Source organism: Pristiophorus japonicus, chromosome 7, assembly GCF_044704955.1.
Source record: "Pristiophorus japonicus isolate sPriJap1 chromosome 7, sPriJap1.hap1, whole genome shotgun sequence".
NCBI lineage: Eukaryota > Metazoa > Chordata > Chondrichthyes > Pristiophoridae > Pristiophorus > Pristiophorus japonicus.
This window is the reverse complement of record NC_091983.1, coordinates 244,472,579-244,496,988: the sequence shown is the minus strand read 5'-3', so window position 1 is coordinate 244,496,988 and position 24,410 is coordinate 244,472,579. Positions and strand designations below refer to the sequence as shown.

Genomic DNA, 24,410 nt, shown 5'->3' with positions numbered 1-24,410 from the left:
AGGGGAAATTTATTTACCCAGAGGGTGGTGGAGGTCTGGAACTCACTACCTGAAAAGGTGGTAGAGGCAGAAACCCTCACCACATTTAAAAATTACTTGGATGTGCACTTAAAGTGCTGTAACCTGCAGGGCTACGGACCAAGAGCTGGAAAGTGGGATTATGGAGGATAGCTCTTGGTCGTCCGGCGCGGACACGATGGGCCGAAATGGTCTCCTTCTGTGCTGTAAATTTCTATGATGCTATGATAGAGAAGCTGGTGGAATGGCAGACACATGGCAGATGAACATTAACACAGAAAAGTTTAGATTTTGGTAGAAAGAATGAGGAGAGGAGATATAAACTGAAGGGTACAATCACAAAGTGGGTGCATGAACAGAGAGACCTAGGGCTTTATGTGCACAAATCTTTGAAGTTGGCAGGGCAGGTTGAGAAAGCATTTAAAATAGCTTACCTGGGCATGGTGAATAGAGGTACAGAGTACAAAAATGTGGAGAGTATGCTGATACTGCATAACACTGGTTCGGCCTCCACTGGATTATTGTGTCCAATTCTGGGCACCACACTTTAAGAAGGATGTGAAGTCCTTAGAGAGGATGCAGAAATGATTTACAAGAAACTGGGGTTGTTCTCCTTAGAGCAGAGAAGGTTGAGATGCGATCTGATAGAGGTGTTCAAAATCATGTGGGGTCAAGACAGAGTAGATAGAGAGAAACTGTTCCCATTGGTGGAAGGGTCGAGAACCAGAGGTCACAGATTTAAGGTGATTGGCAAAAGAACCAAAGGCGAGATAAGAAAAAACCTTTTTACCCAGCGAGTGGTTAGGATCTGGAATGTACTGACTGAGAGGGTGATGGAGGCAGTTCCCTAATTCTATGATTCTAAATATCCATAGAAACATGGAAAATAGGTGCAGGAGTAGGCCATTCGGCCCTTCTAGCCTGTACCGCCATTCAATGAGTTCATGGCTGAACATGCAACTTCAGTACCCCATTCCTGCTTTCTCACCATACCCCTTGATTCCCCTAGTAGTAAGGACTTCATCTAACTCCTTTTTGAATATATTTAGTGAATTGGCCTCAACAACTTTCTGTGGTAGAGAATTCCACAGGTTCACCACTCTCTGGGTGAAGAAATTCCTCCTCATCTCAGTCCTAAATGGCTTCCCCCTTATCCTTAGACTGTGTCCCCTGGTTCTGGACTTCCCCAACATTGGGAACATTCTTCCTGTATCTAACCCCGTCAAAATTTTAAACGTTTCTATGAGGTCCCCTCTCATTCTTCTGAACTCCAGTGAATACAAGCCCAGTTGATCCAGTCTTTCTTGATAGGTCAGTCCCGCCATCCCGGGAATCAGTCTGGTGAACCTTCGCTGCACTCCCTCAATAGCAAGAATGTCCTTCCTCAGGTTAGGAGACCAAAACTGTACACAATACTCCAGGTGTGGCCTCACCAAGGCCCTGTACAATTGTAGCAACACCTCCCTGCCCCTGTACTCAAATCCCCTCACTATGAAGGCCAACATGCCATTTGCTTTCTTAACCGCCTGCTGCACCTGCATGCCAACCTTCAATGACTGATGTACCATGACACCCAGGTCTCTTTGCACCTCCCCTTTTCCTAATCTGTCACCATTCAGATAATAGTCTGTCTCTCTGTTTTTACCACCAAAGTGGATAACCTCACATTTATCCACATTATACTTCATCTGCCATGCATTTGCCCACTCACCTAACCTATCCAAGTCGCTCTGCAGCCTCATAGCATCCTCCTCGCAGCTCACACTGCCACCCAACTTAGTGTCATCCGCAAATTTGGAGATACTACATTTAATCCTCTCGTCTAAATCATTAATGTACAGTGTAAACAGCTGGGGCCCCAGCACAGAACCTTGCGGTACCCCACTAGTCACTGCCTGCCATTCTGAAAAGTCCCCATTTACTCCTACTCTTTGCTTCCTGTCTGACAACCAGTTCTCAATCCATGTCAGCATACTACCCCCAATCCCATGTGCTTTAACTTTGCACATTAATCTCTTGTGTGGGACCTTGTCGAAAGCCTTCTGAAAGTCCAAATATACCACATCAACTGGTTCTCCCTTGTCCACTCTACTGGAAACATCCTCAAAAAATTCCAGAAGATTTGTCAAGCATGATTTCCCTTTCACAAATCCATGCTGACTTGGACCTATCATATTACCTCTTTCCAAATGCACTGCTATGACATCCTTAATAATTGATTCCATCATTTTACCCACTACCGATGTCAGGCTGACCGGTCTATAATTCCCTGTTTTCTCTCTCCCTCCTTTTTTAAAAAGTGGGGTTACATTGGCTACCCTCCACTCCATAGGAACTGATCCAGAGTCAATGGAATGTTGGAAAATGACTGTCAATGCATCCACTATTTCCAAGGCCACCTCCTTAAGTACTCTGGGATGCAGTCCATCAGGCCCTGGGGATTTATCGGCCTTCAATCCCATCAATTTCCCCAACACAATTTCCCGGCTAATACGGATTTCCCTCAGTTCCTCCTCCTTACTAGACCCTCCGACCCCTTTTATATCCGGAAGGTTGTTTGTGTCCTCCTCAGTGAATACCGAACCAAAGTACTTGTTCAATTGGTCCGCCATTTATTTTTTCCCCGTTATGACTTCCCCTGATTCTGACTGCAGGGGACCTACGTTTGTCTTTACTAACCTTTTTCTCTTTACATATCTATAGAAACTTTTGCAATCCGTCTTAATGTTCCCTGCAAGCTTCTTCTCGTACTCCATTTTCCCTGCCCTAATCAAACCCTTTGCCCTCCTCTGCTGAGTTCTAATTTTCTCCCAGTCCCCGGGTTCGCTGCTATTTCTGGCCAATTTGTATGCCACTTCCTTGGCTTTAATGCTATCCCTGATTTCCCTTGATAGCCACGGTTGAGCCACCTTCCCTTTTTTATTTTTACGCCATACAGGAATGTACAATTGTTGTAGTTCATCCATGCGGTCTCTAAATGTCTGCCACTGCCCATCCACAGTCAACCCCTTCAGTATCATTCGCCAATCTATCCTAGCCAATTCACGCCTCATACCTTCAAAGTTACCCTTCTTTAAGTTCTGGACCATGGTCTCTGAATTAACTGTTTCATTCTCCATCCTAATGCAGAATTCCACCATATTATGGTCACTCTTCCCCAAGGGGCCTCGCACAACGAGATTACTAATTAATCCTCTCTCATTACACAACACCCAGTCTAAGATGGCCTCCCCCCTAGTTGGTTCCTCGACATATTGGTCTAAAAAACCATCCCTTATGCACTCCAGGAAATCCTCCTCCACCGTATTGCTTCCAGTTTGGTTAACCCAATCTATGTGCATATGTTAGTTCCTAGATAGTCCGTATGGCTTTATTCTTATTATAGTTTTCCCAAACCCCGCGACGTGTTCCACCTAGAAGAAAAAGGGCAGCAGGCACCTGGGAACACCATCACCTCCAAGTTTCCCTCCAAGTGAAGCACCATCCTGATTTGGAAATATATCGCCGTTCCTTCATCGTCGCTGGTTCAAAATCCTGGAGCTCCCTTCCTATCAGCACTGTGGGAGTACCTTCACCACAGGGACTGCAACGGTTCAAGAAGGTTCAAGAAGGCTCACGACCATTTTCTCAAGGACAGTTTGGTATGGGCAATAAATGCTGGTCTTGCCAGGGACGCCCACATCCTAGAAATGAACAAAAATAAAAGCAGATGGTGCTGGCATTGATCGGAAGAGCTATTGCTGAGGCTGTGTCCAGTGGGGAGGGCTGAATCCATTAAAGATGACAGTATCATCATACCTAATGCTCCTTCTCACATTCCACTTCCCCCACATTTCTTCTGACCTACAAGCTGCAGCTGGTGTTGGCATTTGCCTCTTACTTTCCCCGCTCCCCTCACCACGACCTTACCCTTCTGCCTTTGTCCTTTCAGATACCTGGCCAGGCAGTGGAGGAAGACCCATAAGAGAGTGATGCTGAAGGCACAGCGTCACTTGATTTTACACACAGCCACCAGCTCAGATGCTGACAATACCTGTATCTTAGTGGATAGATTAGAGGCAAGCTTTGCACATGGTGCGACACTGGGCACAAGTGCGCTGCAGTCAGGTCCATGAGGCAAGGATATCGCCCGTGCCAGCTTGCTGGAGGGTGAGGTCGCACACCAGTCCTGCTGCAGAGGACACAGATGATGACTTTGATGGCAAAGGCTACAGAAAAAGGCTGATGGGCATACACAACAAAATGCTTGGTGCATTGAGAAGCCTGTGTTCAATGTCAAGGAGCATGAAGGAGTAGGAACATAGAAACATAGAAACATAGAAACATAGAAAATAGGTGCAGGAGTAGGCCATTCGGCCCTTCTAGCCTGCACCGCCATTCAATGAGTTCATGGCTGAACATTCAACTTCAGTACCCCATTCCTGCTTTCTCGGCATACCTCTTGATCCCCCTAGTAGTAAGGACCTCATCTAACTCCTTTTTGAATATATTTAGTGAATTGGCCTCAACAACTTTCTGTGGTAGAGAATTCCACAGGTTCACCACTCTCTGGGTGAAGAAGTTCCTCCGCATCTCGGTCCTAAATGGCTTACCCCTTATCCTTAGACTGTGACCTCTGGTTCTGGACTTCCCCAACATTGGGAACATTCTTCCTGCATCTAACCTGTCTAACCCCGTCAGAATTTTAAACATAGGAACAGGAGTAGGCCATTGAGCCCCTCAAGTCTGTTCCACCATTCATTGCGATCATGGCTGATCTGCGACCTAACTCCATATAACAGCATTTGGCCCATATCCCTGAATATATTTGATTAACAAAAAGCTATCATTCTCCAATTTAAAATTAAGAATTGATCTAGTATTAATTGTCATTTATGGAAGTGAGTTCCAAACTTCTACCACCCTTTATGTGGAGAAGCGTTTCCTAATTTCACTACTGAAAGGCCTTGCTCTAAATTTTAGACTATGACCCCTTGTCCTAGAATCCCCAACCAGTGAAAATAGTTTATCTCTATCTGCCCTATCTGTTCCCCTAAATATCCTGAGAACTTCAATCAGATCGCCCCTTCATCTTCTAAATTCTAGGGAATACAACCCTAACTTGTGTAATCTCTCCTCGTAACTTAACTCTTGAAGTCTGGGTATCATTCTGGTAAACTTGCGTTACACTCTCTCCAAGGGCAATATATCCTCCCTCAGGTGTGGTACCCAGAACTGCTCACAGTACTTCAGGTATGGCCTAACTAGGGTTTTGTATTGCTGCAGCATAATTTCTATCCCCTTATATTCTCGTCCTCTAGATATAAAGACCAACATTCCATTAACCTTTTAAATTATTTTCTGCATCTGTTCATGACCCTATGTCTCTTTGGAGCTCCGCTGTTTTTAGTTTTTCACCATTTAGAAAGTACCCTGTTCTATCCTTTTTAGGTCAAAAGTGGATGACCTCACATTTACCTACATTAAAATACATTTGCCCATTTACCAACCCTGCGTGTGCGGGTTTGGAGGCAAACCCGCTGTCAAAATGGCCGAGATTGACAGCAGGCGGGATCCTGCTCTGAACTCGCCTCCTTGTCAATTTCCAAAGTGTCAGTCTGGCTGCGGTTCACAGACCCGACACCAAGTGGCAGGTCAGCCAAGTTAGATAGTTAAAAGCTTGTTAAAAGGTAGTTAAGCAGGATTTTATCATGTATTACCATTTTACCAGGTTTTTAACAAGTTTCCCGGAGTGCGGTTATCACACCAGGTGTCAGCATCAAATGATTCACTAACCTGACAGCTGCAAATGGTCGATGAAAGCTCCCATTTCATAGGTCTTCACTTTTCAAGGTTAGAATCAGTTGCTCACTGCATTTAGAAGACAGATTGACCTTTATGCAGCTGGCAAGTATTTGGAACAAACTCTCTATCCAATGTCACCTCATTGGAAAACCCTCTATCACAAATCGCTTCTGTCATTTCAACCTCACCTGCCATCTATTCCATCAGCATCAGTGCCCATGAAAAAATCTGACTTTGGTCCTCATATTCTCAACATGATCAGCCCCAACACCAGCACCAGTGGGCACACTGGCAGTACCAACCTTCTCCGCAATCAACTGATGCTGCACAGGACACAGGACATTATCACCCATGCACATTGCTGCCCAGGACACCAGCAATGGTCCCACCATGTCCAAATTTGCCTCACTTAACACTGTACACTACCCTGGCTCCCATCCCATACCAGCACCATAAAGCATCCCTATAATGTCCAAGCCATTCCTTTCGCAATCATCACTATTGAGGGCGAGGGGGGAGCGTGATGTCTTACCATTCACTGGAACTCACTTAGACACTTTAAAAGGTGCACACAAATCTGTGCAAGAAAGCACAGTGGTGAAAATAAAGATTTCAATGCTTGAAAAGATATTAACAGAAACTTTACACGAACATTCACGAAAGCACCCAAGTGTCGACCCTTGTGTGTTGTTAGTTTGAATGATTGGACAAGGATGAGGGTGAGTGTGAGTGGTTGCTAGTGAGATGGGGAAGTAATAACATAGATAGAGAGAGATGGGTGGAGGTGTAAGACATGTTGGTGTAGGGTAGGGAAGGCAGAGTGATGGGTATATGATGAGTGGCACAGGAGAATTGAGGTTGAGTGTGGCTTTGCAGTAACATTTTGTGAGCTACTGTAATCATTGAAAAGTTTTCGCCACTGCAGCCAGGTCCTCCTGACGATATCTCTGCTTGTGTCTTCCTGTGCAATGTGAAAATGGGCTGTGTTGATCTCATTGGAAAGGAAGAGAGACTCTCTGCATGCTGTTACTCCCTCTATAAGCATATGGAGGGAGTCATGGGAGAGCCTGGGTGCAGCCGTGCAACTTTGTGCAGTGCTTGTCAGTGTATGTAGCGGTTAAATGCTGTAGAACACTGACAGCACATAGACATAGAAACAAAGAAACATAGAAAATAGGTGCAGGATTAGGCCATTTGGCCCTTCGAGCCTGCATCACCATTCAATAAGATCATGGCTGATCTTTCACCTCCGTGCCTCTTTCCTGCTTTCTCTCCATACCCCTTGATCCCTTTAGCCGTAAGGGCCACATCTAACTTCCTCTTGAATATATCCAACGAACTGGCATCAACAACTCTCTGCGGTAGGGAATTCCACAGGTTAACAACTCTCTGAGTGAAGAAGTTTCTCCTCATCTCAGTTCTAAATGGCTTACCCCTTATCCTTAGACTGTGTCCCCTGGATCTGGACTTCCCCAACATCGGGAACATTCTTCATGCATCTAACCGGCTCAGTCCCATCAGAATTTTATATGTTTCTATGAGATCCCCTCTCATCCTTCTAAACTCCAGTGAATAAAGACCCAGTCGATCCAGTCGCTCCTCATTTGTCAGAACAACCATCCCGGGAATCAGTCTGGTGAACCTTCGCTGCAGTCCTTCAATAGCAAGAATGTCCTTCCTCAGATTAGGAGACCAAAACTGAACACAATATTCCAGGTGAGGCCTCACCAAGGCCCTGTACAACTGCAGTAAGACCTCCCTGCTCCTATACTCAAAACCCCTAGCTAGGAAGGTCAACATACCATTTGTCTTCTTCACTGCCTGCTGTACCTGCATGCCAACTTTCAATGACTGATGTACCATGACACCCAGGTCTCGTTGCACCTTCCCTTTTCCTAATCTGCCGCCATTCAGATAATATTTTGCCTTCGTGTTTTTGCCTCCAAAGTGGATAACCTCACATTTATCCACATTATACTGCATCTGCCATGCATTTGCCCACTCACCTAACCTGTCCAAGTCACCCTGCAGCCTCTTAGCGTCCTCCTCACAGCTCACACCGCCACCCAGTTTGGTGTCATCTGCAAACTTGGAGATATTACACTCAATTCCTTCTTCGAAATCATTAATGTAGATTGTAAATAGCTGGGGTCCCAGCACTGAGCCCTGCAGCACCCCACTAGTCACTACCTGCCATTCTGAAAAGGACCCATTTATCCCGACTCTCTGCTAAATGTCTGCCAACCAGTTCTCTATCCACATCAATACATTACCCCCAATAACATGTGCTTTAATTTTGCACACTAATCTCTTGTGCGGGACCTTGTCAAAAGCCTTTTGAAAGTCCAAATATACCACATCCACTGGTTCTCCCTTGTCCACTCTACTAGTTACAGCCTCAAAAAATTCCAGAAGATTTGTCAAGCATGATTTCCCTTTCATAAATCCATGCTCACTTGGACCGATCCTGTCACTGCTTTCCAAATGCGCTGTTATTTCATCTTTAATAATTAATTCCAACATTTTCCCCAGGCTAACTGGTCGAAAATTACCCGTTTTCTCTCTCCCTCCTTTTTTAAAAAGTGGTGTTACATTAGCTACCCTCCAGTCCATAGGAACTGATCCAGAGTCAATAGACTGTTGGAAAATGATCACCAATGTATCCACTATTTCTAGGGCCACTTCCTTAAGTACTCTGGGATGAAGACTATCAAGCCCTGGGGATTTATTGGCCTTCAATCCCATCAATTTTCCGAACACAATTTCGCGCCGAATAAGGATACCCTTCAGTTTCTCCTTCTCACTCGACCCTCGGTCCCCTAGTACTTCCGTAAGGTTATTTGTATCTTCCTTCGTGAAGACAGAACCAAAGTATTTGTTCAACTGGTCTGCCATTTCTTTGTTCCCCATTATAAATTCACCTGAATCTGACTGCAAGGGGCCTACGTTTGTCTTCACTAATCTTCTTCTCTTCACATATCTATAGAAGCTTTTGCAGTCAGTTTTTATGTTCCTGGCAAATTTCCTCTCATACTCTATTTTCCCCCTCCTAATTAAACCCTTTGTCCTCCTCTGCTGAATTCTAAATTTCTCCCAGTCCTCAGGTTTGCTGCTTTTTCTGGCCAATTTATATGCCTCTTCCTTGGATTTAACACTATCCTTAATTTTCCTTGTTAGCCACGGTTGAGCCACCTTCCCCGTTTTACTTTTACTCCAGACAGGGCTGTACAATTGTTGAAATTCACCCATGTGACCTTTAAATGTTTGCCATTGCCGATCCACCGTCAACCCTCTAAGTAGTGGCAGGCAGTGACTAGTGGAGTGCCGCAGAGCTCAGTGTTGGGACCCCACAATATACATTAACGATTTGGATGAAGGAATAAAGTGTAATATCTTCAGATGACACGAAACTGGGTGGCGGTGTGAGCTGTGAGGAGGACGCTAAGAGGCTGACTTGAACAGGTTAGGTGAGTGGGCAAATGCATGACAGTGCAGTATAATGTGGATAAATGTGAGGTTATCCATTTTGGGGGCAAAAACACAATGGCAGAATATTATCTGAATGGCGGCAGACTAGGAAAAGAGAAGGTGCAACGAGACCTGGGTGTCATGGTTCATCAGTCACTAAAAGTGGGCACGCAGGTACAGCAGACGGTAAAGAAGGCAAATGGTATGTTGGCCTTCATAGCTAGGGGATTTGAATGTAGAAGCAGAGAGATCTTACTGCAGTTGTACAGGGCCTTCGTGAGGCCTCACTTGGAATATTGTATTCAGTTTTGGTCTCCTAGTCTGAGGAAGGACGTTCTTGCTATTGAGGGAGTGCAGCAAAGGTTCATCAGACTGATTCCAGGGATGGCTTGCCTGTCATATGAGGAGAGACTGGATCAACTGTGCCTTTATTCACTGGAGTTTAGAAGAATGAGAGGGGATCTGATAGAAACGTATAAGATTCTGACGGGACTGGACAGGTTAGAGGCGGGAAGAATGTTCCCGATGTTGGGGAAGTCCAGAACCAGAGGACACAGTCTTAGGATAAGGCGTAGGCCATTTAGGTCTGAGATGAGGAGAAACTTCTTGACTCAGAGAGTTGTTAACCTGTGTAATTCCCTGCCGCAGAGAGTTGTTGATGCCGGTCACTGGATATATTCAAGAGGGAGTTAGATATGGCTCTTACGGTTTAGTGGATCGAGGGGTATGGAGAGAAAGCAGGAAAGGGGTATGAAGAAATGATCAGCCATGATCTTATTGAGTGGCGGTGCAGGCTCGAAGGGCTAAATGGCCTACTCCTGCACCTATTTTTCTATGTTTCTATGTTTCTATGTTTCGATGTATCATTTTCCAGTCTATTCGAGCCAATTCACGTCTCATATGATCGAAGTTACCTTTCCTTAATTTCAGGACCCTAGTCTCTGAATTAACTGTGTCACTCTCCATCTTAATAAGGAATTCTACCATATTATGGTCACTCTTCCCTAAGGGGCCTCGCACAACAAGATTGTTAATTAGTCCTTTCTCATTACACATCGCTCAATCTAGAATGGCCAGCCCTCTAGTTGGTTCCTCAACATATTAGTCCAGAAAACCATCCCAAATACAATACAGGAAATCCTCATCCATTGTATTGCTACCAGTTTGGTTCGCCTAATCTGTATGTAGATTAAAGTAGCCCATGATAACTGCTGTACCTTTATTGCACGCATCCCTAATTTCTTGTTTGATGCTGTCCCCAACCTCACTGCTACTGTTTGGTGGTCTGCACACATCTCCCACTAGCGTTTTCTGCCATTTGATATTCCGCAGCTCCACCCATACAGATTCCACATCATCCAAGCTAATGTCCTTCCTTACTATTGCATTAATTTCCTCTTTAACTAGCAACTCTCCCCCACCTCCTTTTCCTTTCTGTCTATCCTTCCTGAATGTTGAATAACCCTGGATATGAGTTCCCAGCCTTGGTCACCCTGGAGCCATGTCTCCGTGATGCCAATGATATCATATTCATTAATTGCTGCCTGTGCAGTTAATTCGTCCACCTTATTCCGAATACTCCTCGCATTGCGGCTCAGAGCCTTCAGGCTTGTCTTTTTAACACACTTTGCTCCTTTTAGAATTTTGCTGCAATGTGGCCCTTTTTGATTTTTGCCTTAGGTTTCTCTGCCCTCCACTTTTACTTTTCTTCTTTCTATCTTTTGCTTCTGCCCCTATTTTATTTCCCTCTGTCTCCCTGCCTAGGTCTCCATCCCCCTGCCATATTAGTTTAACTCCTCCCCAACAGCACCAGCAAACACTCCCCTAGGACATTGGTTCCGGTCCTGCCCAGGTGCAGATCGTCTGGTTTGTACTGGTTCCACTTCTCCCAAGTTCCAATGTCCCAGGAATTTGAATCCCTCCCTTCTGCACCACTCCTCAAGCCACGTATTCATCTGAGCTATCCTGAAATTCCTACTCTGACTAGCACGTGGCACTGGTCGCAATCCTGAGATTACCAGCTTTGAGGTCCTACTTTTTAATTTATCTCCGAGCTCCCTAAATTCAGCTCATCCCGCTTTTTACATATATCGTTGGTACCAATATGCACCACGACAACTGGCTGTTCACCCTCCCTTTTCAAAATGTCCTGCACCCGCTCTGAGACATCCTTGACTCTTGCACCAGGGAGACAACATACCATCCTGGAGTCTTGATTGTGACCGCAGAAACGTCTATCTATTCCCCTTACAATCGAATCCCCTATCACTATAGCTCTTCCACTCTTTTTTCTCCCCTCCTCTCCAGCAGATCCATCCATGGTGCTATGAACTTGGCTGCTGCTGCTCTCCCCTGATGAGTCATCCCCCTCAACAGAACCTAAAATGGTGTATCTGTTTTGCAGGGAGATGACTTCAGAGGACCCCTGCACTATCTTCCTTCCGCTGCTCTTCCTGTTGTTCACCCATCCGCTATCTGGCTGTGTATCCTTTACCTGTGGTGTGGCCAACTCATTAAACGTGCTATTCACGATATCCTCAGCATCGGGAATGTTCTAGAGTAAATCCACCCGCAGCTCCAGTGTCACAATGCGGTCTGTCAGGTGCTGCAGGTGGATACACTTTCCGCACATGTCGTTGTCAGGGATGCTTGAAGCATCCCTGAGTTCCCACATAGCACAGGAGGAGCATAACATGTGTCCGAGCTCTTCTGCCATGACTTAACCCCTAGATTAACTTAAATTGGCAACAACAATGATAAAGGTTACCTACTGATAGGGAAAATAAAAATAAAAACTGCTCACCAGCCAATCACTGGCCCCCTTGGCTGTGATGTCACCTTTTGATTTCTTTCTACTTCTTTGTGTATCTTCTGCCCCTGCACCAGCTGGCCTTTATAGGCCTCACAAACTCCTGCTCCGCCTCCTCGATGCTGCCGCCGATCCCTCGACTCCCGCTGGGCCTTTATAGGCCTCACGAACTCCGACTCCGCCTCCTTGACGCTGCCGTCGACCCCCGGACTCCCGCTGGGCACAGCTGTCAAAATGATTGTCCCTTTAAGGAAAGCAGCTGATGATACGTCATCAAATAATGTCATCAGACCGGCTTCCTTTTCATTGGCCAGGAACCTTTGCAGGGCGGGCTTAACAAGCCCCAGCAACGAAAGATTGTTCATGCAATGTGGGCTCGAGCGAGGAGTAGCTTCACCACCTACCTGGTATCCTGGTCTCGCCACGGTTGGTGAGATCGCGACCACTTAATCTGTCGAGATCCCTTTGTAATTTTACGCTTTCATCTACACTGCCTACAGTGCCACCTATCGTTGTGTCATCGGCAAATTTGTATATATGACTTTCTATGCCATCATCTAAGTCGTTAATAAATACTGTGAATAGTTGAGACCCTAACATAGATCCCTACAGAACACCACTAGTCACATCCTACCAATTTGAGTACCTATCCATTATCCCTATTACCTGTCTCCTTCCGCTCAACCAATTTCCTAAACAGGTCCTTAATTTGCCCTCAATTCCGTGTGCCTCTACCTTAGTTAACAGTCCCTTATGTGGGACTTTATCAAATGCCAATAATCTATAGTCTGGTCCAACTTTGTGCACAGCTTGGAGCCCATCCTTTCCAGCATGGAAGTGATGGCCATCTCCATCAAAACACTTGTGGACCCAACCACGATGCATTGTCTGATGGTATATGTCTCACCTTCCATTGCAGCACAAGCAGCTTCCACTAAAAGTCTGATTGCTGAAATAGAAGCTTAGACTGAAGTCATGCAAGCTCAGACTGCTGCCATCACTGTGGATGTGGATACCAATGTTCAAAGGGGCTTGCAGGGTGTCATAGCCGCCCAGCAAATTACTAGGATTGCTGAGGCACCATCCCAGGGGAGTGGCAGTGGCTCCAAGATGCACAACCCTGCTGTTCTCTCTCAGTATGATAGCATTTGTCCTCTCCCCCCCCCGCCCCCCGCCATTCCTTCAGTGCCCTTGTTGTTCCCTGTCAGCCAGCCAGCCTAGACTGCTGTGCCTGTGCTGAGATGGTGCAGTCTGAAGCCTGCTCTTCTTGACCCAGAGCTGCTGAGGTCATCCTCCAAGGTTATCTGAAGTCTCCTCCACTGAAAAGCAGCAGCCTTCTACCAGCCATGCTGCAGCCACTGGGTTAACACTGTGTAGGAGCACTAGGACAGGCAAAAGCACATGGAAGACAGGCACTACACCACCCTGAGGTACTAACAGGCCTCTAAAAACGGGGCAATTTTTCCCCCAACAGTTCTAAGCATATCCAAGGCCGGTTGATTGCAAACACCGGCTGTTGCTAGGCTAAGGTAACTCTGTCTCTCTTTCTTCTCAAAAGTGAAATCTGTATCACTCTCTCTAATGAAGCCAACCACCTTTTTCCCCATATTGAATGAACTAAACATAACACCTTTCAGAAGCTGAATTAACCGAGTTCCATATGCCAGCAACAGGTGACAAAGGTTTGTCCTTGGTTGTGGTCCTTCTCCAGAACAGCCTCCTCAGGCTATTGTCCCTGCTGCCCAGGGACACAATTCCTGTCTCCCTCTGGGTCCATTAGATTCAGTCCTTTTCTAATAATGAAATTATGGAGCTTCCAGTAGACCACAATGATGCTGGAGACCCTGACAATTCTATACTGGAGTGGCTCACCCCCTTACCAATCACTGCCCCTGAAGTGAGCCTTGGTCTCACGCTCTGGAATTCCCCTTAATTCACTTCACCTCTCCACCTAAAACCTACCTCTTTTACCAAGGTTTTGGGCAGCTATCCCAATCTCTTCTTTGGCTGTGAAGCACCTTGGGATGTTTGTCTATGTTCAAGGTGATGCATACGTGCAAGTTGTTGCTGTTGTTGTAATTGTTGTTGTTGTTGTTATTGCTTCTTTCAGAGCGTATAATGTCGGCAATCTGATGGATGACTTGAAGATACTGTACAGAACAGCTGGGGCAGACGGGAAGGGAATCACTTTTATATTCACTGATAGTGACATAAAGGAAGAGTCCTTTCTTGAGTATATCAACAATGTACTGTCTTCTGGAGAGGTATGTAGTTACTTAGATTTTGTGTAGCCACATCTCTGTTCTTTCTAATTCTTTATATCTCTCCGAATTCAATATCCATCAACTATTTGTAATACAAAAGCAAAATACTGCAGATGCTGTAAATCTGAAATAAAAACAAAAAATGCTGGAAATACTCAGCAGGTCAGGCAGCATCTGTGGAGAGAGAAACAGAGTTAACGTTTCAGGTCGATGACCCTTCTCCATCCTCCGACTCTTACACTGTTCCAATGAAGCTCAACGTAAGCTCGAGGAACAGCGCCTCATCTTTCATTTAAGCACTTTACAGCCTTCTGGACTCAACGTCAAGTTACATAAGAACATAAGAAATAGGAGCAGGAATAGGCCATTTAGCCCCTCGAGCCTGTTCCACCATTTAATAAAATCATGGCTGATCTGATCATGGACTCAGTTCCACTTCCCTGCCCACTCACCAGTTCTACATTTTTAGACAGTAATCCCTGGACATATAGGGCCCAAGTTTCCACATGATAAAAAACGGGCGTCCCTCCGAGCTGGGCGCCTGTTTTTCGCGCCTAAAACGGCACCGGAAAAAAAACGCGCGATTCTGGAGCGCCCTGCAGCTCCTTGTCTGTTTGGCGCGGCGCCCAGGGGAGCGGAGCCTACACTCGTGCCGATTTTGTAAGTGGGAGGGGGCGGGTACCATTTAAATTAGTTTTTTTCCTGCCGGCAACGCTGCGCATGCGCATTGGAGCGTTCGCGCATGCGCAGTGTGAAGGAAACATTGGCACTCGCCCATTTTTGTAGTTCTTTGTAGCTGTTTAATTTTTGAACATTTTTTAATAAAAGCACATTGCCATCAGCATTGAGGCTTCTTGCAGCCTTCTCACTGTCTCCTTCCCCCCCCCCCCACCGCGGGAATGAACGGCTGATTCCTTCCCCACCCTCCGCGGGAACGAACGGCTGCCTCCTCCTCCCCTTCCTCCCGCTCTGCGGGAACGAATGGCTGTTTCCTTCCCCACCCCCCGCGGGAACGAACGCCTGCAGCATTCTCCGTGGCTGAAGCACTTTCACACAGGTAAGAAGATGGTTTATTTAATCTTTTCTTTGCTTATAAATGTTTATTCAGGTTGGATTTATTTGTATAATATTTGTAGAAGTATAAATAAGGATTTATTATAGAATTTAATGACTTCCCTCCCCCCCCCCCTCCCCCCCCACCTCGTTCTGGACGCATAATTTGCAACCTGCGCCTGATTTTTTAATGTGTAGACAAGGTTTTTTCAGTTCTACAAAAATCTTCACTTGCTCCATTCTAAGTTAGTTTGGAGTACGTTTTCACTGTGGAAACTTTGAAATCAGGCGTCAGTGGCCGGACACGCCCCCTTTTGAAGAAAAAATTCTGTTCCAAAGTGGAACTGTTCTACCTGACTAGAACTGCAGAAAAAAAAATGTGGAGAATTGCGATTTCTAAGATAGTCCGTTCTCCACCAGTTGCTCCTAAAAATCAGGCGCAAATCATGTGGAAACTTGGGCCCATATTTTTTTCTGTGTTTTTTCTCTCTTTCTCATGGCAGCTGTTGATGATTCTGCCATTTCCATTTACACCCTATCTAGACTGATCTTTTGTTTCGTAACTTATCCCATTACCATCTCATAAGAACATAAGAAATAGGAGCAGGAGTAGGCCATTTGGCCCCTTAATCTTTCTCCGCCATTTAATAAGAACATGACTGATCTGATCATGGACTCAGCTCCACTTCCCTGCCTGCTCCCCAAAACCCTTTACTCCATTGTCGCTCAAAAATCTGTCTATCTCTGCTTTAAATATATTCAATGTCCCAGCTTACAACTCTCTGGGGCAGAGAATTCCACAGATTTACAACCCTCTGAGAAAAGAAATTCCTCCTCATGTCAGTTTTAAATGGGCGGCCCCTAATTCTGAGACTATGCCCCATAGTTCTAGTTTCCCCCATCAATGGAAACATCCTCTCTGCATCCACCTTGTCGAGACCCCTCATTATCTTATATATTTTGATAAGATCACCTCTCATCTTTCTGAACTCCAAAGAGTAGAGGCCCAACCTACTCAACCTATTTTCATATGTCAACTCCCTCATCTCTGGAATCAACCTAGTGAATCTTCTCTGAATTGCCTCCAATGCAAGTATATCCTTCCTTAAATACGGAGACCAAAACCGAATGCAGTACTCTAGGTGTGGCCGCACCAATACCCTGTACAGTTGTAGAAGGATTTCTCTGCTTTTATACTCTATCCCCTTGCAATAAAGGTCAACATTCCATATGCCTTCCTGATTACTTGCTATACCTGCATACTAACTTTTTGTGTTTCATGCAAAGGACCCCCAAGTCTCTCTGTACTGCAGCACTTTGCAATTTTTCTTCATTTAAATAGTAATTTGCTTTCTATATTTTCTGCCAAAGTGGATAACCTCGCATTTCCCACATTATGCTCCATCTGCTGAATGTTTGCCCACTCACTTAACCTGTCTGTATTCCTTTGCAGATTCTTTGTGTCATCCTCACAATTTGCTTTCCCACTTATCTTTGTATCATCAGCAAACTTGGTTACATTACACACGGTCACTTCATCCAAGTCATTAATATAGATTGTAAAATAGATTGAGGCCCCAGCAACTTTTGCCTTGCACCCTTTTGTTTCTTAATCGCTTCTGCCTTCCACCCTATCACAGACCTTCCCTTTTGTTCTTTGCTCCACTTCCCCCTTTCCCTGCCCCTACACTTGCTGAAAACCTGTTACATCTCTAACTTTTTCCATTTCTGATGAAGGGTCATTGACCTGAAACATTAACTCTGAATCTCTCTCCACAGATGCTGCCTGCTGAGTATTTCCAGCATTTTCTGTAACCATTTGTAAAAATCCATCTCCATGAGTATTTGCTATTATCTCCTGCTATATTATCTCATCCACCACGTAGATTTAAATATTCTGACCGTATCATTTGTACTTATACATTAAGATATTAACAAACTGGAACAGTGTCAGAATCCAAGAACAAATGCCAAGTTCAACTGCTTGTTTATACTGGGGAGGGGAGGAAAATTTGGCTAGCGGCAGAGGGTGATCTAGCTACGGGAATTCAAATCCTACAACGTGGAAGGGAGGCTTCACTCAAAGGCCAAGACTTTACTACAGAGGCTGAGAAATATCTGTAAGGGCTGCTGTGTGAGGTGGATTGCAAATATTACTATCATGGACTTGGAAGTGCTTCTGAACCAGATCTATGCAATTCAACATGGGAAATGTAAGGCCGTCCACTTGGATCCGAGAAAGACAAATCCTAACATTTAGTGAGGGACTAGGAGCTATGGAGGAGCAATGATATTTAGATGTCCATGTGTACAGGTGATTAGAAGCTAATGCAGAAATATAAAAAGTACTTCAAATGGCAAATGGAATATTGGCCTTTATCTTAAATAAGTGATGTTCAACTGTACAGATCCTTGGCCAGACCCCATCTGGAATACTGCATTCTGTTTTAAGCATCAAACATCAGAAAATATATATTCCCTTGGAGGGAGTAAAGCACAGATAGTCCAGAATTATAGCAAGGCATAAAAGGTTAAATTATTGGGACAGGACCCATAAACTTTGTTTATGTTCTCTTGAGATTTAAAGTTTGAGGGGGTGATCTAATTGAGGTATGATTCATGCATATATTTTCATAGTAACAGGAATAGGCCATTCAGAACCTCAAGCCTGTTTCGCCATCAATTAAATCACAGCAAATCCGTACCCCATCTCCATTTACCTGCATTTGCTCCATACCCTTCGATAACATTTCCTCACAAAAATTTGTCACTCTTTCGGGGAGAAATTTGGGGCATTAACTTTTAAACGTTTGGAAAATTAGCGCCAGGCGCAAATGTTTTTCAGCTTTAAAGAAAATTGGCATTTGTGCTCCAGGAAGGAAGTGGAGCACTGAATCAAGTGCTCCACTTCCTTCCTGGAGTGCAAGAGGCAGAAGGCGAGGCGGTAGTTGTGCCGTACTGCACAATGGGCCATGCAGCGCTGCCACGTTGGAAGGCTCCTTCCCTCCTGTAATGTATGCTCACAGGGTTATAGAGTTGTTGAGCCGGCGCGATTTGAGTCTGAGGCTTAGCTTAGTTCATCAAAGCATCTGTCCAGTAAATAGATCCTGCATTCAACTCCAAGTGGAACCTTATTTTAGCGGCAGACGTGCTGGCACGGCACCTAAACTGGGCCGACGTCCGCCGCGCAGCCGATACTAAAAACAGCGTTGGGCCCTGACTCCGTTAGGTGTGTCGAGGAGGCTCAAGCACGGGGGGAGATCCCATCCGAACTGACCCCCGTCCGGACGGAATTCCTCATCGGCGCCAAGCCACGAAACCTCCCTCGGGAGCCGGCACCTCATAACTTGAGCCGCCTCAGGGAAATCCCCTCCGTGCCTTTCAGATCTGTGTGGAGGGGTTTCCTGTACGGGCTGGTCCTGCACACTCTCAACCTTGCCACCCTCATCTGCCGTCCAGACACACCATGGCGCACCATCTTGCTGTCCGGAGGAGGCGGGGGTCCCCGATGGAGTGCACTCTACGCGGGAGTCCTCCCACTATTTATCGGGGACTTGGCCTGGAGGGTGGTGCATGGAGCAGTGCCATGCAATAAATTTTTAAGCTGGTTCACGGGCTCCCAGACTGCCTGCAATTTCTGCGGTCTGGAGGAGTCCGTGTTCCATGTTTTTACTGAATGTACGAGGTTGCAGCCCCTGTTCCATTATTTAAAGGGGCTGCTCCTCAATTTCTGGTTGCACTTCAGTCCCACGCTCCTGATCTTTGGGCACCCTGTGCGGAGGGGAGCGGGTAGGTCCAAAGACCTCCTCATCGGACTGCTCCTGGGCACAGCCAAGGGGCCATCAGCCGGTCCAGGCAGCGGGCGGTTAAGGGGGTCGTTCAGCCTGACTGCCTGCCTCTCTTCCACAGTTACATTCGAGCTAGGGTGTCCTTGGAGATGGAGCACGGGGTGTCCACCGGTACGCTCGCGGCCTTCCACGAGAGGTGGGCGCTGGAGGGACTGGAGTGCATCATCACCCCCGGCAACCAAATTTTAATTTGATTTTATATGTTTTAAAGTTTAATTTGTTTTATTGCCGGTTTTAGTGTCCCCCTCCCCTTTTATAGGGGGCACTTGTATAATGTATGGTCTTAGTGCCCAAAAAAAACCACAAAAAAAACCACAAAAAAAGAACAAAAAAACCAAAAAAAAAGGGCCTTCAAAAATGTTTGGAGTGTCCCCCAGATCAAGGGGCACTTGAGTTAACTGTTTAATTTTGTTCTCCAATCAAAAGTGTTACAGAGTTGTTGAGTTGTGATCAGTCATGTGATGTTCACAACATTCAATAAGACCCCAGTCAGTTAGGTTCAGAGGATCCACGATGACACAGGTGATTGTAAACTTGATGGATGAACTGGTGTGATTGTTAAGCAAAGAACCCACGAAGCAAATGCATTACACCTCCCTTAAAGGGAAGGGCCATCGCTGCAGGCTCTGCAAAAGACTCTGCTCCCGACGGCAGCTGCGATCCAACCTGATCAGCCCGATCCACTGCAGCAGAATGCCGGGCTGATCGATCACGGGGGAAAAACATCGAACAAAAATTAAAAGAAAGCATTTGAGATTTTTTTTTTTTTTACTTACCTTTGCTACCTCGCCTTAAAACATCACTCCCAAAGCGCCCGGCCTCCCGATGAACGCCTCCTATAACAGCCAGTGTTTTCGCCTGGCTGTAGGCAGCAGAACTGAAGTTCGGGTGTGGGGCGCTACTGGGGCGATGCGCCACGACCATGACATCATGATCTCCGGGTGAAGGAGATCAGGGCGCAATGCCATACCACCACCACAAACCTCCTGCTGAATATAGTGGGAGTCGATCTTCTCACCGCACCTGGTTGGTAAATGCTTAGCGCCCCATTATCAACCCCCGGAAGCAACAACGGGAGGCGCTAAGGAGGCCAATTTTTAGGCCTTAGTCTTCAAAATTTCAATTTACCCAGCATCCACTGCTGTTTAAGAGAGAGAGTTCCAGATTTCCACTATCGTTGGTGTGAAAAACTACTTTCTGGTTTCTCTCCTAAATGCCCTAGCTCTAATTTCAAAATTATCCACCTTTGTTAACATAAGAACGTAAGAAATAGGAACAGGAGTAGGCCATACGGCCCTCGAACCTGCTCCGCCATTCAATAAGATCATGGCTGATCAGATTATGGACTCAGCTCCACTTTCCCGCCCGCTCCCCATAACCCCTTATCATTTAAGAAACTGTCTATTTCTGCCTTAAATTTATTCAATGTCCCAGCTTCCACAGCTCTCTGAGGCAGCGAATTCCACAGATTTACAACCCTCTGAGAGAAGAAAATTCTCCTCATCACTGTTTTAAATGGCTGCCCCTTATTCTAAGGTTATGCCCTCTAGTTCTAGTCTCCCCCATCAGTGGAAACATCCTCTCTGCATCCATCTTGTCAAGCCCCCTCATAATCTTATATATTTCGATAAGATCACCTCTCCTGAATTCCACTGAGTCGAGGCCCAACCTACTCAACCTTTCCTCATAAGTTAAACCCCTCATCCCCGGAATCAACCTAGTGAACCTTCCTCCAAAGCAAGTATATCCTTTCGTATATATGGAAACCAAAACTGCACGCAGTATTCCAGGTGCGGCCTCACCAATACCTCATATAGCTGTAGCAAGACTTTCCTGCTTTTATAGTCCATCCCCTTTGTAATAAAGGCTAAGATACCATTGGCCTTCCTGATCACTTGCTTTACCTGCATACTATCCTTTTGTGTTTCATGCACAAGTACTGTTGTATTCACTGGAGTTTAGAAGGATGAGAGGGGATCTCATAGAAACATAAAATTCTGACGGGACTGGACAGGTTAGATGCAGGAAGAATGTTCCCAATGTTGGGGAAGTCCAGAACCAGGGGACACAGTCAAAGGATAAGGGGCAAGCCATTTAGAACTGCGATGAGGAGAAACTTCTTCACTCAGAGAGTTGTTAACCTGTAGAATTCCCTACCGCAGAGAGGTGTTGATGCCAGTTTATTGGATATATTCAAGAGGGAGTTACATATGGCCCTTACGGCTAAAGGGATCAAGGAGCATGGAGAGAAAGCAGGAAAGGGATACTGAGGGAATGATCAGCCATGATCTTGTTGAATGGTGGTGCAGGCTCAAAGGGCCGAATGGCCTACTCCTGCACCTATTTTCTATGTTTCTATGTACTGTGGCACTCCATTTAAATAATAACTTGCTCTTTGATTTTTTTTCTGCCAAAGTGCATGACCTCACAATTTCCAACATTGTACTCCATCTGCCAAATTTTTGCCCACTCGCTTAACCTGTCTATGTCCTTTTGCAGATTTTTTGTGTCCTCCTCACACATTGCTTTTCCTCCCATCTTTGTATCATCAGCAAACTTGGCAACATTACACTCGGTCCCTTCTTCCAAGTCGTTCTGGTGTTCCACACCAGAGGAAAAGTTACTCTGTATCTACCCTATCGAATTGCATCATCGTCGATTAGATCAAACTTGTAAACTCTAGGGAATACAAACCACATTTATGCAACCTGTACTTTAACCCTTTCAAGACCTTGTTTCATGTGAGTGGTTTTGTGCTGCAATGCCTCCATCTCTTTCTTAAATAAAAACAGAAAATGCTGGAAATCTCAGCAAGTGAGGCAGCATCTATGAAGATAAAAACAGAGTTAACGTTTCAGGTTGATGACCATTTGTCAGAACTGACGAATGCTCGAAAAGAACAGATTATTAAGAAGCATTGAAAATGGGAAAGGAAGAAAGAACAAAAGGGAAGGTCTGTGATAGGGTGGAAGGCAGGAGAGATTAGAGACACAAAAGAGATGATGGGCCGAATTGAAATGGTAATGGCTGGAGTTGAAAAAGGTTAATCTAGATAGGGTGTGAATAGCGGAATAATGACCAGCTGTCATTGGAGACAAAGAGAAAAAAACACAAGCCGGGGGGTTGCGGGGGGTGGGGGGAAAGGGGTTCAAATATGTATAGAGGTCATGCTCTGAAATTGTTGAACTCGATGTTGCGTCCAGAAGGCTATAAAGTGCCTAAACGAATGATGAGGTGCTGTTCCTCGAGCTTGCATTGAGCTTCATTGGAACAGTATATGATTCCGAGGCCGAAGATATCAGAGTGGGAGTGAAGTGCAGAATTAAACTGACAGGCGACCTGAAGCTCCGGGTCACACTTACGGACTGAACAATCTGCGCTTGAGGAGACCACATCGTGAACAGCGAATACAGTATACTAAATTGAAAGAATTACAAGTAAATCACTGCTTCACCTGGAAGGAATATTTTGTGGCCCTGGATAGTGGGAAGGTAAAAGGGCAGGTGTTTCATCTCCTGCGCTTGCATGGAGAGGTGCCGTGGGAAGGAGAGGGGGTGCTGGGATGTCGCGGAGGGAGCGGTCCCTTCAGAATGCTGAGAGGGGAGGGGAAGACGTGATTGGTGGTGGGATCACGCTGGAGGTGGCGGAAATGGCGGAGTATGATCCGTTGAATGTGGAGACTGGTGGGGTGAAAGGTGAGAATAAGGGGAACCCTGTCCCTGTCGTGGTTCTGAGAGGGAGGGAAAGGGATTAGAGCAGAGGTGCGGGAAATAGAACAGACATGGTCGAGGGCCCTGGTTACCACAGCGGAAGGGAATCTTTGGTTGAGGAAAAAGGAAGACATGTCAGAGGCACTAGTGTGAAAGGTGGCGTCGTCAGAGCAGCTGTGACGGAGACGGAGAAACTGGGAGAATGGAATGGAGTCCTTACAGGATGTGGGGTGGGAGGGAGTGTAGTCCAGGTAGCTGGGGGAGTCAGTGGGCTTATCGTGTATACTGGTCGAAAGCCTATCCCCAGAAATGGAGACAGAGAAGTCGAGGAAGGGAAGGGAAGAGTCGGAGATGGACCATGTGAAGGTGAGGGATGGGTGGAAATTGGATGCAAAGTGAATGAAATTTTCAAATTCAGGGCGAAAGCAGGAAACTGCACTGACACAGTCATCAATGTACTGAAAAAAGAGGTGAGGGAGGGGACCCGAGTAGGACTGGAGCAAAGAATGTTCCACATATCCCATGAAAAGGCAGGCATAACTAGGACCCATAGCGACACCTTTAATTTGGAGAAAATGAGTGGAGTTAAAGGAGAAGTTGTTCAATGTGAAAACAAGTTCAGCCGGGCGGAGGAGGTGGTGGTGGATGGGGACTGGTTGGGCCTCTGCTCGAGGAAGAAGCAGAGCGCCCTCAAGTCATCCTGGTGGGAGATGGAAGTTTAGAGGGATTGGACATCCATGGTGAAAAGGAGACGGTTAGGGCCGGGAAACTGGAAACTGTTAAAGTGATGGAGAGCGGCGGAGGTGTCGTGGATTGAGGTGGGAAGAGAGTGGAAATGGAGAGAAAAAATGGAGTCGAGATAGGAGGAAATAAGAACAGGCTGAAACGATGGGTTGACCAGGGCAGTCCTGTTTGTGGATCTTGGGAAGGAGGTAGAAGTGGACTGTGCGGGGTTGGGGAGCTATGACATTGGTGGCTGTGGAAGGAAGATCTCCAGAGGAAATGTAAGTGACGGTCTGGGAAATGATGACTTGATGGTTCAGAAGTGGGATCATGGTCCAGGGGAAGGTCGGAGGAGATGTCAGAGAGTTGGCGATCAGCCTCTGCAAGGTAGAGGTTGGTTCACCAAACAACAACAGCGCCACCCTTGTCAGCAGGTTTGATGACAAGGTCGGGGTTAGAAACATAGAAACATAGAAAATAGATGCAGGAGTAGACCATTCAGCTCTTCAAACCTGCACCACCATTAAATAAGATCATGGCTGATCATTCACCTCAGTACCCCTTTCCTGCTTTCTCTCCATACCCCTTGATCCCTTTAGCTGCAAGAGCTATATCTAACTCACTCTTGAATATATCCAATGAACTGGCATCAACAACTCTCTGCGGTCGGGAATTCCACAGGTTGTCAACTCTCTGAGTGAAGAAGTTTCTCCTCATCTCAGTCCTAAATAGC

General features: G+C 45.9%; 1 protein-coding gene across 2 annotated transcripts in view; it reads left to right on the top strand.

Annotated features, from left to right (window-relative positions):
- Positions 1-24,410, top strand: part of LOC139267485 (dynein axonemal heavy chain 8-like) — a 2,569,686-nt gene that overhangs the window by 2,108,960 nt on the left and 436,316 nt on the right. For both annotated transcript variants that reach the window (XM_070885867.1, XM_070885866.1), the window contains one exon: positions 14,190-14,343. In XM_070885867.1, coding sequence (XP_070741968.1) covers positions 14,190-14,343 — 154 coding nt within the window. The remainder of the gene's footprint in view (positions 1-14,189; positions 14,344-24,410) is intronic.